The 13,385-nt window shown below is 34.9% G+C and overlaps 1 protein-coding gene across 1 annotated transcript; it reads left to right on the top strand.

Moving 5' to 3' along the window:
* LOC109823347 lies at positions 9,458-10,762 on the top strand. Its single transcript, XM_020389627.1, has one exon. It carries the CDS (start codon positions 9,458-9,460, stop codon positions 10,760-10,762), a length of 1,305 nt encoding a protein of 434 aa, XP_020245216.1.

Genomic DNA, 13,385 nt, shown 5'->3' with positions numbered 1-13,385 from the left:
TAGAAACAAGCTTAGTAAATTTTATCTATCGTACATTTTGTTGTCTAAAAGTTATCTATTTTTGAATCTTATTTAGTACTGAACACTTCATGAAAACTTCAAAGTTATAACGTATGTTATTTTTATTATAACATATTCTGTGTAGATTGAATGCTCTTTTTATAGATTGAAAATTTGAAATTAGCTACCTCTGTAGTATTATTATTTTCTCAAAGCTGTTCTAAATCGATACATGTCTTATGTGATTTGACCCTGAGTATTTTTTTTATATTAATTGTCTTAAAGACTTTCTCTCTAGATAGAACTACTAAATTATATAAGCTATTATGTATTATAATTTTACACTCTGAAAAATACTAGATATATGACAACATATGGAATGCATTTGTTCTTCTTAGACTATCAGGTGTCCAATAAATAGTGAGGACTCAGAGCATTTTTATCTACTTTATAGTTCTTCAAACTTTTCACTAAAAAACTCAGAGCGTTCTGAATATATCTTTCAAAGTGTTCACAGAAAGTCACAAAGCATACAGCTCAGGTACTAAAGTACTCAGGCTGTCATGTGCAGTGTTCTGATAGTGGAGCTCACATGAGACAAAATATTCTGGAAGATTTCCCGACTAATTTATAATTTGTATAAAGGCCATTAAAGGAGATTAATGTAATGGAATCTTCTTCCCTGGGGAAGTGAGGCTTAGAGACCCCCTAAGCATGCTGAGGGGAACACAATGCAACTAAAACTATAAAAACTTGAGCACTTGACCGTATGTCTCTTTTCTTTGACTCTTGTATTTCAATTTAATTAGGGAGGGAGAGTGTTAAGGAGAGCAAGAGAGATTATGGGCATCCTGAGAATGCATCCTCCCCTGGTGGTGATTGTGATGATATTGAGCCTCTTCATTTTACATCAGCAACAAGTACATGGTAAGTATATATACACGTAGTTTTATGTATATGTATGTATACATGTATCTGAAAGGTTGGTGTATCTGCAGGAGTTCGACCGCAGGATCAACGGACAGCAATGAGAGGAAGGTACGATGCGACGCAGAAAGGGAAGGCAGGGTGGTGGTTGTCAGCGGATTATGCTGGCGTGAGGAGGAGGAGACCGGTACACAATAGTTTTGATCCATGAGCATGTTGATTTTGGGACCTAGTGATCTTAGAATGAGAATGTAGTAGAGGGAAAGATGAAGTTGTAGAGTACCTGGGGGGCCGTACCTTGTTCTTTTTGTCTTGTTTTAGTTTAGTAAGTTACTGGAGCAAATGTAAGTTTGTCGCAACTTCAGTTTTCAACTAAAGATTCATGCTTCTTCATTAAATTGTTTTTGGTTTGAGTTCAGTTTATCATTTTATATTAATGCTCGTTATATAATACTACCGATGTGGATGTCCAAGGGTAAATATTTATTCGCGATGACTTTGTTCATTCCGTTAATTTCAATTACGTCAAATATGTCTGTTGCTCATCATATATGTGATAAACTTTGGTAGAATATTTACTCAAGTTTTAAATTTTTTTTCCTTTTTTTTGTAGAGACAAAAAATAAACAAGATAAAAAAAATCATAATGCATCTATAAGAAATTGTAGAAAAAAATGGAGGTTTTTTTTCCTTTTTTTTTTGCATTTTGCTACATTTTTTTGGCAAATAATAAGTTTATTCACCTATACAAAACAATTGAAATATAAATCCGGTTACATTTTTTTTACTTCTACAGCTCTATTTCCTATCGTTTTCTTATATTTTCTCTTTGCAATATCTCAAGTATCATATACGTGCCAAAAGTGCCTAGCCAATCTAGAGCACAGTTGGATATTGTAAATTTATCATAACAATCTTTATTCATAAAATTGAAATTCAGGATATCAACCATTATATTTCAGCTAGCTTTAAAAATTCACGATATCAACCATTATATTTCAGCTAGCTTTGACCGGTATGTCTCTACAAGTGCATTTACAATAAAGCACATATCCATTATTTCTGTCAGCTACCTTCCTTGGCCCAAAATTTTGCCCTTTACTAGGGCTAGCTTTAGAGGGGCTCTCAAAGACGTTAGCATATATTCATAGTTTCCTTTCCACTTTCACCATGTATAGGTTTATTTATTTATTTAGAAAAGAATGCATAGGTTTATACTCCTACCTCCATCTTGTCTTGTCTAGTTAATAAAGCTTCTTTTGTCTTCTCAGACAAATTACTTTTGGGTTTTGTCTCTTCTAAAATTTCATCCAAGGATAAACTTTACGTAAAGAGAAATGAAGTTGTACGTTAATGGCAAAGTAGGGAAGAAAGAAACCTGAAATTGAATGTATGCATGGATTTGATTTTGTTGAGTGTATGCTTGTCGATATAACATATTCCAGTTCTAGTTTTAAGCATCTTATTTCAAATTAAAAATTCATAGTTAGAGATATTTTAATAATGATCTTCTACAGATATATATAGTTTGAAAATTATTAGGAAATTCTTTTTTTGATATAAAAGCAATGGATGATCCCTGTTCATTAAAAACCAAAAGGAGTACAAAGCTGTTTAATTACAAGCAAAAACACGGATACGAACTGTATCTGTTCATTAAAAACCAAAAGGAGTACAAAGCTGTTTAATTACAAGCAAAAACACGGATACGAACTGTATCCTTGTATTAGTAGATAGAAAAAGTACAAAGCTGTTTAATTACAAGCAAAAACACGGATACGAACTGTATCCTTGTATTAGTAGATAGAAAAAGGAATTTCTTCTAATTAGTGACGTATAACCTTCTTCTTCTAAATATCCGTGAAGATGAGGAGTGAGCCTTGTCGTCACTCATCGTTGACACATATATAGGGAAGAACCAAAGCCAACCATACGTATAATTAGAGAAATTGGATTTTCTATAGACTAGTAATAATCAAAAAACATACATTAAGAAGTATCTGTAAGAGATTTGTACATAGAAGCAAAAACATAACCAACTTCTAGAAAAGAAAAAACTCATCCTTCACTGCTCCTTGGAATGAGGTTTGCTTCAAGCATTGCCGAGATCTTATTTGTTTTCTTTCCAGTTTTATAACCTGTCCAATCATATAAATCAGTAATTGCAAAGTTAATGATTGAATGATGGGAGAAATTAACATGTTCAAAGAGATATTTGTTTCTTGCAATCCACAAACTCCAGCATATTGAAGAGAAAATAGTACGCCACATGTAGCCTATATTACTTTGTAGTCCTTCCAAAATCTGCAAGAGATCATCAAAAGCTGAAGGCCATGGGAATGGAAGAGAAAATTTTTTGAAGTGTCTCCAGACCTTTGTCAGATAAGGGGCATGAAAAAAAAATGATCTCTTGATTCTAATTGCAAGTTACAAAGAGAACATATAGAATCCCCTTGCCATCCCTTATTGATAAGAATTTCCTTAGTATGTAATCTATTAAGAGATAATAACCAAGTAAAAATATGCACCTTGCTTGGAAGAATAGGGTTCCAAGATAATTTGTAGGAAAAAGATGTTATCCCTCTGGAGTTTAGAAACATTTAAAAAGACTTAACAGAAAAAACTCCATTTGATGATAGAGATCATTGTGGTTGATCAGGTAGATTGGAAACACTGTAAGTGTCTAACACACTACAACAAAATACAATATTGCCGACGAAACAAAAACGTCGACAAAAGTTTAAAAAATATTGGGAAAAATTTTTCCCGACGTAAAATGCAGCATCGCTAACGCGTCACCAAAATTACGTCAAGGAAAATATTTGGCGACGCAAACACATTGCGTCGGTAAAAGTCAAAACTTTTGGTGACGCTTCATGCATCAGAAAAAGTACATCTTTTAGCGATGCATAATATTTTGCGTCGGCAAAAGTATGCAGAACTTTTTCATATGCAAAAGTGCGTCAGCAAAACTTGTACTTTTGACGACGCATGCAGTGTCGGCAAAAGCCAATGCGTCGGTAAAAGTATAGCTTTTAGCGACGCAAAACTATTCCTCGTTAAAAATTATACTTTTGACGATGCAAGTTAGCGTCGGCAAAAGTGTAGCTTTTAGCGATGTAGAATGAAGTGTCGCTAAAAACTATATCTTTGGCGATGCAAGATAGCGTCGCTAAAAGTATAATTTTTAGCAACACATAATTATGCATTGATAAAAAGCATACTTCGACACAAATTTGCATCATCAAAAATAATATCTTTTCTGTCAACTACAAGCCTACACTGAACCTGAACATCCACAAAAAGTTTACTCCCATTCACATCAACAAAGAAACCAAACATCAAATTATACTCCAAACAAGTTGCATATTATGATAAACAAAGAATTTGCTCCCATTGCAAAATAGTTATATTCATTTCCATTTTCAAGTCAATACTCAAAGGTATGTTTAAATATTCCAATTTGCTTGTAATCCATGAAGGAAAAAAAGAAACACAATGGAAAGATAGGAAAATGTGAAATAAAAGAAAGAAGGGAACAACTGTTCAAATATTCCAGTTTGCTTGTAACCTCATGACAAGTTGCTCACTGCTTCCAAGATAATCAAATTCAGGTTCCTACATAACAAGAATAAAGCAGCATCAAAAAAATTTAAAAATTATTTGAGAAAGACTACACATTCTATAAAAAGTTTCGGGTGTACATATATCATATTTATTAAACCAAAAACATACACATGACAAAAATAAATTTTATGCAACTTTTGTGAATTGTGCATTTCTTCGTATTTAGAACTTCCGATTTGCAAATCATAAATCATATATGGTTTGATCAGATAATTTAGAATCCTATTAACTATATTCTAGTTTTTTTGGCTGATGAATGTATTCTAGTTAATATACATAATCACAATCTTCAGTCATGATTTTTAGATTTTAAGAAATTTAAGTTTATAACAGATTTTAGTGCATGTGTATTAGATCCGTGACTAGATGTGTTCCTGAATTCTATCGGTCATATCCTAGGAAACAACCAAAGCACCTGTTCATCTATCTCCAGCCCTAATATCCTGAATAAACAACCATGTGTTTCAAAAGTTCTTCTCTTTAAAAGAGCCATCATGGTGACTTTCCATTTCCATTGATTCGAATTGAAGATAAAGAGCATCTAAGAATAAAAGCCCAATCTAGCACACATGCCTCATCAATCATGCATTTTAACTTGCCATATTCAGTATCTTCCCAAACTCCAATGGCAAACTTGTCATTTCACAACATGAGTCTACGGTCAACTTTACAAATGTCACAAATTTAATTGAATAATGATTTAAAGGAAAGGTGAATCTGATATATAAATAATGATATATTATTACCTACGCTGCTCCCGATCGTTGAGGGTATTCTAGTTGGTCGGGTTGGGCAATTGATGATGGCTCAGAGTGGGGCTAGGCATTTGCCTGTGTAAACTAAGTTGAAAAAAAAACCTGAAGTGAAAGAACGACACAATCAGTGAACCTCTTCACAGATGAAGGTATATTCTCTGGTAGAGTTTTTATGACTCTGTCTAACTCCTGCATTTGTTGCTTTGCAGTCACTCTAACAGGGTCACAATACATATCCATAAGCTCTTTCATGTGTGGTGCCTTTCCATCAGACTATATATTTTATAGCTCTCAGATACAATAACAAGTTCTTCGGTAAGACTTAAAAATACTACAGATGGATCATTAAGTAAGGGGAACAGAATCAAGATTTTCAAGCAAAATCATAGCAAAGATCATGCAGATAGAGACTAGAGGCATTTGAAAATTATGCAAATAGAAAATTACAGACACCATCAGCTTAAGACTTCTCCCATTAAAACGGTGTTGGATATGGAGTCCAAGCTCAAAAGTATGTGATGACATTTTGTGGTTGATTGTCCACCCGAAATTAATTCTTAGTCTGGAGTAATGAGGGGTCTGTCATAAAGCCAAAAAGCCAATGGACATGAAGCAAAATCTATGAATTGTTCATCATAAAGTTGATGTTCATGCAACCACGGTGCAACCTAAAAATTCTTTGAGAAAATATATGCCTATTTGAGGAAAGTAAAAATTTGACATGCCAAAATAACCCGGTGTCCTGATTGTGACAAAAGTTTGCCATCCTAACTTCGTGATTGATAGTATTACATATGCATAAATAGCTCATAAGCTTTTTTTGCTATTATAAATTTCCACTAATCTACACGACCTCTGCATGGCTAATAGAAACTACATAAAGGTGAAGGTGAAACACATGGTTATTAACCGTAAAATGTAAAGTGATGGAAAGTTTGTAAAGCTAATTCAGGGACATAAATAAAGATATGAGAAAATCAATAAATAAAAGTTAAGAGCTTAAGCAAATCACAAATACAAATCAAGGTAATATGTAAAGTTAGAAATCAATATAAAAATAATGAAGTTCTTGTTGATTGGGAATTTAAAAAGCTCTGCGTAATACCACCAGAATCGCCATGTGCTTGACACTAAATCTAGTAATCATAGTTGATCTTAGAATCCATCCTACCTCCACATGTATCCATTTGAACAAATCTACAAGCAACAGTTGTTCATTAACAATGCAGCTTCAGCGCACAAATCTGAAGGAACTTTCCAATACTTCCCCATTGTAGATCCCAACGAACATCATTAGCCACACAAAGAAAGGATCTAAGTCTAACTAGTTACGCGAGATGAGAGACATGTTACATTGTAGCTAGAACAAATACGATCAAACCTATTGAGTAGAATTTCGGGTGCTAATGAATAAAATATAACTAATGCATTTAGTTTAAGAAGTTAAAAAAGAAAAGTTCTTGATGTTTAAGCTTTTACATTGTTACTTATTCATCCATTCAAATAGAATCCAGGATTGTTAATCCTACTGCCCCAATACGTTCAAGTTAAAACATTGAATTACACCAAAAAAAGGAAAAAGAAAGAAAACAAGAGCACACACATCAAATTGTTTCAGCATCCAACAAAAAAATGAGAATTTGATAGCAGAGATCAATCAACACAAAAAGTATGAAACGCTGACAAAACAAGGTTTAGGATGCTTTCACTGGTAGTCTTAATAATTTTATATTTGTGATACGTAAAGCCGTTAATAATAACATAAGCATGGAAAGGGTGTTGCCATGAGTTTAATTCTAAGGCCAAACCCACTCAATTACATGCTGGAAGCACATGCATGAGCTGATTCTGAAACATACTAATAGGACTATAAGCATAAACAAAAAAAGAGGAAAAAAATATTTTTAAACATTCAAAGTCAGAAACTACTACAATCATGTGCATTATTGTATCTCACAATTGAAGTAAGTCGGACCACATAGGATATCTTAGACTTTTCCTGTAATCTGAAGGATCATAATGGAACACAACAGTAAATGAGAAATGTTCTAAGTGATGCAAAAAATTTAATGAGATCAAGCAGATAGAAAAATACCTCCTACTCCTCCTGGTTCTTTATTCCCCTCGTATGCCATCAGGAATGGCTTTGCCTTCTACAAAACTTCTTCAAGAGATATTGTTGGTGTATCATTAATGTCTGATTTCTATCAAACTCCATCAAATACTCTGGTTCATACTCGATCTACACAAAACCAAGCGACCAAAGCTATATCTGTTTCTTGCTAACTTACACACCCGCCTGGTTTTTCATGGCGAAGAAGAAGAAGGTGAGTAGGAGAAATCTCTTCAACATAGGATTGAGAGCAGCGGATTCAAGTTTGATTAGATTGGGGGATCAAATTGATACCAGTTTTGCTGAGGATGATGAAGGAGTCAACAATATAGCTATGGGCTCGACAGGTCCAAAAGGGGAAAAGAAGAAGAAATCAATGGAGGAAATACTCCGATCTGGCTCGACAGGTCCAAAAGGGGAAAAGAAGAAGAAATCAATGGAGGAAATACTCCGATCTTCTGATTTCCTGGTTGATTCTAAGCATGATATGAGCTCTTCTCAGTTGAATGGAATTCAAGCTCGTCGTCTCATAAGTAAACCTGTTATTTCTTGTGATGGCGCCAGCAGCTCATCTAGGGTTTCTTGGGCAGATGAGGTCGAATTGGAGGTGATTTCTTCTAATTCTAATTTGATTCATAAGCCTTCTGATATTCCTTCTAGAGTTCTTGCCTCCGATAGAATGAACTCTGAATCGATGCTTGATCTCGACACTGTTTCATTGATAAAAGATGTGAATAAGCTGTCTGAGGATAGATTGAATGATTTGTCTAATTCTATTAAGAAGATCAGAGTAGAAAATATTGATAAAAATCCTGTGGTTTCTAATTTGGAGACAAAGGAGAATGATGTCCAGGATGGGGCTGTTAAGGTCCAGAATGATGTGGTTAATAGTGAAAAGACAAACAAAACTTTTGCTAGCCTTTTTGCTGATAATAGGAAAGCAGGAAATGGATTATCTTTGAATTTCTTGCCATCTGCCAATTCCAATACAGTCTCTTTTTCTGCTGAAGAATGGAAGGAAGGAGAAGGTTTATGGAAAAATGCTTTAATTGGACATGTCATAGGATTAAATGTCAAATTTAAATCAATGGAGTCCTATGTCAACAAACTATGGGGTAATATCTCTATACCAAAGGTCTCACTAATCAAACAAGGATTATTCCTATTTGACTTTTAATCAGAAGCTTCTATGATAGAAATTCTTGAAGCTGGCCCCTGGTTTTTTGGGTCCAGACCTCTAATGCTGAAACCATGGAGTATTGATCTTGATATTGATAAGATGCAAGACTTTTACTATCCTATGTGGGTGCAATTTCCAAATTTAAGGTTAAACTTATGGAGCTCAATAGGAATCAGTAAAGTTGCCAGTTTAATTGGTAAGCCTATTGCAACTGACAAGCTCACGGCAAATAGAGAGAGATTGAGCTATGCAAGAGTTTTATTAGAGGTCAAGTTGCCATTGAAAGATCCATTGCCTGATCAGTTAAACATTCAAGGGCCTGATGGAATAAGCTACACACAATTAGTCATATATGAATATAAACCAAAGTGGTGTTCTTTGTGTAGTAAGATTGGTCATGTTACAGAACAGTGTAGAAGAATTAAGACTAAAAGGATGTGGGTTCCTGTTATTAGACAGGCTGAAGTTGCTCCTGTACTTAGCAAAGAACCTGCTATTATTCCTGGGCTAGAGAGAGATTCTGTTGTTCAGCAAATACCTGAAGCAAATATCAACACTGAGCAAATTGCTGAAAAAAACAAAGAGACTATGTCTGCTAGAAAACATGCACAGACTGAAAAACATGCACAGGCTGAAAGTAGAATTGTGGGGAAAGGGAGCTTAACATTTCCAGCAAATGATCCATATCTCTACTCAGCTCCAATTGTCAATGCTTCTGGATTTTCTAGCGTCAACAGAACTAATCTAGCAAGGAGATCTTCTATAGGCATTGCTGAATTCTCAGGTATTCAATTGTCTCATTTCTCCCCTTTAGATAACCCATCATGTGTTGATAGGGGTGGTAATTCTATCTAAATGCATCTTGCTATTTGGAACATAAGAGGATTTAATAAATCCTCCAAGCACAAGATAGTAAAGCAGTTCATACAAGAATATGATATATCATTAATAGGCCTTCTGGAAACTAAACTTCATGAAAATAAGCTGAAAAGGATAGTTATGCAAATTACCAAAGACTGGAAATGGACTTCTAATGTGCATGAAGCCAGGAATGGAAGAATTTGGATTCTATGGGATTCTGATATTTTCAATGTTCAAGTATTAAGCTCAACTGATCAACACATTACTTGCACCATTGATTCCAAAAATGGGAAGTTCTCTAGCTTGTGTACTATTGTTTATGCTCAGAATCAAATGGCTAACAGAAAGACCCTTTGGAGAGATCTTCTGGCTCTTAAAAACAATGTCAATGGTCCCTGGGTCATTGGAGGGGATTTCAATACAATTTCTAGCTATGATGAAAAGATTGGAGGTATACCAGTTTCTGATACTGATATAGAGGATTTTCAAAATTTCATCAGTGCAAGTCATTTACTTCATCTAAAATCAATTGGATGCTACTTCACATGGAATAATAAACAGGATGCTGATAACAGAATCTGGTCTAAATTAGACAGATGCTTGGTTAATGAGGATTGGATCCATCAATATACAACCAGTCAAGTGGAGTTTCTGCTGCCTAGATGTTCTGATCATTCTCCTGCCTTGTTAACTATTGAAGATGATGCTATAAAGGGTAAAAGGCCATTCAAATTCTTCAACATGTGGGTAAAACATCTTGAGTTCATCCCTACAGTCAAAAAAGTCTGGGAGCAAAACATTGAAGGTTACAAAATGTACAGTTTCCACACAAAGCTCAAGAAGTTAAAGCTTGCTCTCAAAGAACTGAACAAGAAGCATTTTATGAATATAAGTGAACAAGTGCATAGAGCAAAAGATGAATTAGCTGATACTCAAAGGCTGTTAAATGGTGATCCCTTCAGTTCAGATTTGATCAATAGAGAAAAGGAGTGTATCAAAAAATATGACAGATTACTGGAATGTGAATCTTCCTTCTACAAGCAAAAAGCTAATATCAGTTGGAGTTTAGAAGGAGATAAAGGCTCTAAATTCTTCCACTCTATCAAGAAAAAGAAAAGACATCATAATAGAATTCTTACGCTATATAATGAAAGAGGAGATAGAATCACTGATAATGAGGGTATTATATCTGAAATTGTTGGATATTACAACAAATTGCTGGGAACCTCAGTCCCTACATCTGATCCTGATCCGATGGTGATTGCTAATGGACCTCTCCTCTCACATGATCAGAGTTAAGCTCTTAGTACCCCAATTACAAGAGATGAAATAAAAAAAGCTATCTGCTCTATGTCAAATGATAAAAGCCCTGGACCAGATGGTTACAGTGCTCTGTTCTTCAAAGCCTCCTGGAGTATTATCAGTGAGGAACTTTTCTCAGCAGTTGAAGAATTCTTTACCTCAGGGAAACTTCTTGGTACAATCAATACTACCTCCATCACCTTAATTCCAAAGATTCTCAATCCACAATATGCATCTGACTACAGACCTATATCTTGCTGCAATTGTTTGTACAAAATCATTACTAAAGTCATTGCAACTAGAATTCAAGGAGTAATGGGATATCTGATAAGTGATGCTCAAAGTGCATTCGTAAAGGGTAGACTTATATCAAGTAATATCCTCTTAGCTCATGAGATTGTTAAACACTATGGTAGAAAACATTCCTCCCCTCGTACTATTTTGAACATTAATTTGAGGAAGGCTTTTGATACAATCTCCTGGGATTTCATCAGAAAAATGCTGATAGGATTGAAATTTCCTGAAAATATGACTTCTTGGATCATGGAATGCATTTCAACCCCCAAGTTTTCCATCTCAATCAATGGTGTTCTTCATGGCTACTTTCAAGGGGCTAGAGGACTGAGGCAAGGTGACCCCTTATCTCCATACCTATTTGTTATTAGAATGGAATACTTGTCTCGGAAACTCAGCACTCTCAAAGAGGACAGAGCTTATAAATTCCATCCCAAATGTTCGAGGCTGAACATAACTCATCTAGTGTTTGCAGATGATCTCCTCATGTTTGGAAAAGCTGATATAGGTACAATCTCAAAATTAAAGGACTGCCTAACAGAATTTAGCCAAGTTTCTGGCCTGGAACCTAATCCAACTAAATGCTCCATATTTCTGAGTGGGATTGATGAAAGCCAGAAAAATCAAATATGTAACTCCATTAGCTTTTCAGAGGGGGTTCTACCAGTGCGCTATTTGGGTATGCCTCTTATCTGTAAAAGACTCTCTTGCCTAGACTGCTCTCCTCTTATTAGCAGAATTTCTGAACAATTTCAAAACTGGCTTAAAAGGAAACAATTATCATATGCTGGCAGATTACAGTTGATAAAATCAGTCATTATGGGAATTCAGATCTATTGGACTAGTAACTATATTCTTCCCATCAAAGTTCTTGAAAAAATTGATAGTATGTGTTCTGACTTCTTATGGGGTCACAAAATTCATTTAGTGTCCTGGGAATCTGTATGTCAGGGGATTGACCATGGTGGCCTGGGGTTGTTTTTAGCTAAATTTTGGAATTATGCTATGGCAGCGAAGCTCCTTTGGATGATACATCTTAAGAAAGATATTCTCTGGATTAAATGGATTCACGGTCACTATCTGAGATAAAATAATATCTGGCAAGTCCAAGCTAAGAAATGCGATTCATGGCTGTGGAGGCAACTGCTGAGAGTGAAAAATAATATCTGGCAAGTCCAAGCTAAGAAATGCGATTCATGGCTGTGGAGGCAACTGCTGAGAGTGAGAAATTTGCTGATTGATAAGCTCGGAGGTGTTAATAACTTGCAAAATGCCATCAGAGAAAGCTGTATTAATGGCAAGCTCAGTGTATCGGTGATGTGCAAGAATCTTTTTCAACAATATGACCTGGCAACATGGGCAGGAACTGTGTGGGGTGGATGGCATATATCTAAACATTCCTTTATCCTCTGGTTGGCAGTTCAATCAAGACTCTTAACACAAGAGAGACTATGTAGAATGAGGATCTTGAGCTCCAATTTGTGTGTTTTATGCTCTAGGGAAGGCCAAACAGAAACATGTCACCATCTGTTTTTTGACTGCCTTTATTCTGCAAGGGTGTGGAATAAGGTAATGGATTGGTTATGTTTCAACTGGAGATCATGTGGGTGGAACCAAATCATTAATTGGTACAGCAGGAGCTTGAGGAGGAAAAATTACAAAAAAAAGTTGAAGAGAATGGCATTATCCGTATCAGTGTACATGATATGGCAAGAGAGAAATTTGAGAATCTTCCAACAGAAATCAAGAAGCTCGGATTATCTCTTTAGTATGATAAAGATGCAAGTGTATACAAGAATTTTAAATGACAAAATACCACACTATATGAAAGAATATGTAGATAAATTGTAAAGTTTGAAGACTGGATTTTATAACCAGTCTTGAGTGAACATTCTCTTGATGTACTTATTATTTCCATACTTGGTAAATGAATAAAATTTTTCATTGACCAAAAAAGTTAAATAAAATTCTTAGCAACTCGCAATCCAATATTACAGTCAAAACATTCCTCCAACTCCAATATTACAGATGGAGAGTGAACATTAAAAGTAATGAATAAATCTTAAATATAGCATATCAAGCAACTGATATGCATGCATCTACGGAGTTCCTAGTATAAGAAGTTTGTGTTCTGAGTTGAAGAAATGTATGACATTTTAATTAAGTTACAAGTGTATAATAGGACCTAATGTTCAAATATGCTTCCTAAACTCATTTAACTTTAACAGTATAAACACTTCTACTTATTCTAGTATAGAAGACGTGATCTTCATGTCATTTGTAAAGGAGCTAGAAAAGATTAATTCAAAAATCTCAACACCAAATG

The sequence above is a fragment of the Asparagus officinalis genome, chromosome 9, assembly GCF_001876935.1.
Source record: "Asparagus officinalis chromosome 9, Aspof.V1, whole genome shotgun sequence".
NCBI lineage: Eukaryota > Viridiplantae > Streptophyta > Magnoliopsida > Asparagales > Asparagaceae > Asparagus > Asparagus officinalis.
This window is presented reverse-complemented; position numbering and strand designations above follow the sequence as displayed.